The 3,440-nt window shown below is 40.2% G+C and overlaps 1 protein-coding gene across 4 annotated transcripts in view; it reads right to left on the bottom strand.

Annotated features, from left to right (window-relative positions):
- The window catches only part of FAM135A (family with sequence similarity 135 member A), a 141,883-nt gene that overhangs the window by 118,080 nt on the left and 20,363 nt on the right, over positions 1 to 3,440 (bottom strand). For all 4 annotated transcript variants that reach the window (XM_019537608.1, XM_019537609.1, XM_019537610.1 and 1 more), the window contains exons 2-3: positions 2,396 to 2,481; positions 1,184 to 1,304 (exon numbers count right to left, since the gene is read on the bottom strand). In XM_019537608.1, coding sequence (XP_019393153.1) covers positions 1,184 to 1,260 — 77 coding nt within the window. In that variant the 5' untranslated portion in view covers positions 1,261 to 1,304; positions 2,396 to 2,481. The remainder of the gene's footprint in view (positions 1 to 1,183; positions 1,305 to 2,395; positions 2,482 to 3,440) is intronic.

Raw genomic sequence — 3,440 nt, 5'->3', positions numbered from 1 at the left:
TAATAAAAAAAAAAAAATAAACAAGCTGGACCGCTCTCCATGCTAAGCCATAATTAAACTTGGCAGAATTCAGTTTTTATTTTTTAATAATTTTGACAGCTAAAATCAATGTTTATTTGAAAGCACTTCTTTTGATTTTTATCAATTTTAATTTTCAGGATTGTATGAAATTAGAGGTGTAGGGAACAAAATTTAGTAATGACTGTTACAGTATACTGTTAAAAGCTTTACAAAAATCACATTAAAATATAAAAAGTAAAATACCCATAAATCAATAAAGCATACCTGATCATGCAAGTGGTCAGCCAGGTTCGCCAGGAGTTTGGCCCCTGCCCCAATCGTGCAGGGGCCAGGGTGGGCTTGCCAGGAGTTTAGCACCTGATCCTCAGTTGGGTCCTGGGCAGAGCGAGCAGTTGGCAGCACTGGGCTTCCAGATGTCAACAACCCTGCCCCTCCAAACATAGCGCTACCAGCACAGCCTCCAGCTCTGAGCAATGCACAGGCATGGCTCCCCCCATCCTGCCTGCAGCAGCTGATGTGTGTGTGTGTGCACACACAGTGCCCCCTGCCCCAGATTTCCTTACCTCATCCTGATTTTTTTCTCATCCCCTTTCTATATATTTCAATGATTACCAACAGAAATATTTTTCCACCGATCTGTGTCAGGTGAAATCAATGATCAACAATGTTTATCAATAAAAATCAAATCTTTCCAAGCCTAGGCATAATGCACAGGGATAAATAAAAGAACAAGTGGAAGAGCTCATAAAGGAAGTGAGAGTCAAAATGATAAGCTAGAAAGATGACTACAGCAGCACCATGGTTTTAAATGGACTTGAAGAGAAAAAGTTGTAATAATCAAAGCCAGAGAGATTACAGCAGCTGAAATGTTAAAGGGTAGGAGCTGGGATAAGAACAAACTCCATTCAGAATCAGCAACATTTTCTCCCTCTCCAGGCAGCTCAAGTTTTATGCCCAAAGTACTTGAGACTGTGTTAATTTCTAGGAAGTAGCTGCTCTTCCCAGCTAACTTTGGTACGAAGCAGTATACAATTCTTGAGTCAATCTATAAGAATTAATAAAATATGGAGCAATGCTATAAAAGTTAAGCATTATGGTTTTCCAATAACATCCATCCACTGCAATACAGTTTACCTTTATTTTGAGAGAAGGCAGTACCTACCCTCTTTGAAACAAATCCACATTGTAGAATTTGTGGAGCTCCACGGAGAATTCTACCATGGCCTGTACTTCACTCATTTTTATGAGGATTCAGAAGCCCAAACTTGTCACCACCTTAGTTACTGGAAACAGAAAAAATAAACTTTTTGAAACAAGAAACAAGACACGTCTTCTGGAACACAGTGATCTGGATGACACATAACCTTTTGAACAGACTCCCAAGTTTAGATGCAAAGAGATAAGCCGGTGCTGGTTGTCCACACTGCTTCTTATCATCATCCCCTTCCTACACCAACACATGCTTGGCCAGTATAGCAGTAATAATTTTGTAGTGGCTTAACTAGAGCAAGATGAGGAAAAAATTATTTTTTCTTGATACAGAAGTGTAAGGAAAGCTTTCTTTGGACAACACAGGTGTGTCTACACAGGGCATTAATGCACTTTAGTTAATGTGTATTAAATCTAGTACCTTGACTGTGAAGTACCAGGAAAATGCACGTTACCCTGTCTTAATGAGCATTAACTAAAGAGCATGGGGCACTTTTACATGTGCTCTGGGATTGCGTGTGGGGAGGATGCTTTAATCAGAGAGGCCCCAGGAGCCTTTTTGAGCCTTTTTTATGAGGATTTATCTTAATGAATAAAAAATCCCCACAGAAAAGGGGCAAAGGGTGGTACAGAGCTCACTGCACATGCACATGACAGGTGAAACCAGAGCTCTTAGCAGCAAAGAGGGGTGCAACCATACCACAATGTACCCTTCTCAATCAGCTCCTGGCATTATAAACAGGTTTTTGGCTGGACATTCATCTCCAAACAATCTGTCAATTGAACTGTAATGTCTCATGACCAACTGAAGTCAACACTTAAGTAAACATATATCAGCAAACCTGACAATGAAGATGAAATTAACCTTAGTGTAAAGGTCAGAACAAAGAGAGGGCTTTAGCCAAGTGCTATGTCTAGTTCTTTCCATATATACAAAATCTAAAGCAAATTTTAATATCTAACAGTATTTAACCACTGAAATTGAAAAATTGTACAAGGAATCCCAAGCGGTAACTAGAATGTCAGTTAAAGTCTATGATACACTAAGCGTCAAAATTCTGCTTTCACTTACAACTTTCTCTTTGGCCATTTCAGGACTTGTATGAAGAGTAGATTTTTTTAAAAATCATCTATAAATTACTACCAAAAGGATCTTTGCTCTCACCTCCACTTGTAAATAATCCATCTTAATACATGAAATAGCCAGTCTTCTATTTCTTCATTACTGCTATCAAAAGCATGTCGTTTGCACTAAAAGTAAATCAGATAGAAAGATTTTAGTAATGAAATCTCTTTGAGTAGGCATATAATAGATCTCTCCCCCCACCCTCCATCCCATCCCATTTCTTCCTGACACATCCTCATGTTTTTATTAATCCATTACCTACAAAATATTAGTAAAGTGTAAATTTAGCTCTATTTCATGCTTAAATTATGAAGTATTTTAAATGCAAGAAAAAATGCTGTCAAAGCCTTTTATTTGCCTGATACGTTTTGGATTTCTGGGAGGCAATATACCTGTTTCAACACACGTAAGATTACTTTCCTTTTATAGAAATAATTTTAACAACTCAAACAGAGAAAACAGATCTTTTACAAATGAAAACCAAAATTACTTCAGTAGGTTGTAGAGATGAGTAATTAAACTTCTGCTGCCCTTCCATGTCTTTCTGAACCAGAAAGTGTCTAAAGCAGGCCTGGGCAAAATATGGTCTATAGGCTGAATTCAGCCAACCAGACCATTCTATCCGGCCCGCAGGACCCCTCCAATAAACAAATATTACAATTATTGTAATAATAATTATTACAATTATTATTATTATGGCTGCCCCTCTGAAAGCCAGCAGGAGGCAGGTTTTCAGAGGTCTCACACCACTGGACCAAGCAGACTCTGTGCTTCCACCTCCATGGGGCTCCCAGCACTTCAACTGGGAGTCCAACGAGGAGGCAATGAGCGCGATGGTGGGTGATTGGACAACTGGTGAGTGGAGAGGGGAGCTCCTACCTGCACTGGTAGCAGGGAGCCCGCCCAACCCAATGGCGTATGTATATGTGGGTGAGTGTGGGGAGTGCATGTGGGGAGTGCGTGTGGGTGAGCCACATACCCATGGCCCCTTTCATGGATCCCTTCACTCCTTCACAACCTGCTCCACAAACCCCATACCCACCCAGGCCCCCACAAACTCCACACACATATACCCCACACCCAC

This window comes from Crocodylus porosus, unplaced genomic scaffold (assembly GCF_001723895.1).
Source record: "Crocodylus porosus isolate Cpor-Errol unplaced genomic scaffold, CroPor_comp1, whole genome shotgun sequence".
NCBI classification, from domain to species: Eukaryota; Metazoa; Chordata; order Crocodylia; family Crocodylidae; genus Crocodylus; species Crocodylus porosus.
The sequence above is the reverse complement of the archived record's forward strand: the minus strand, read 5'-3'. Positions and strand labels throughout refer to the sequence as shown.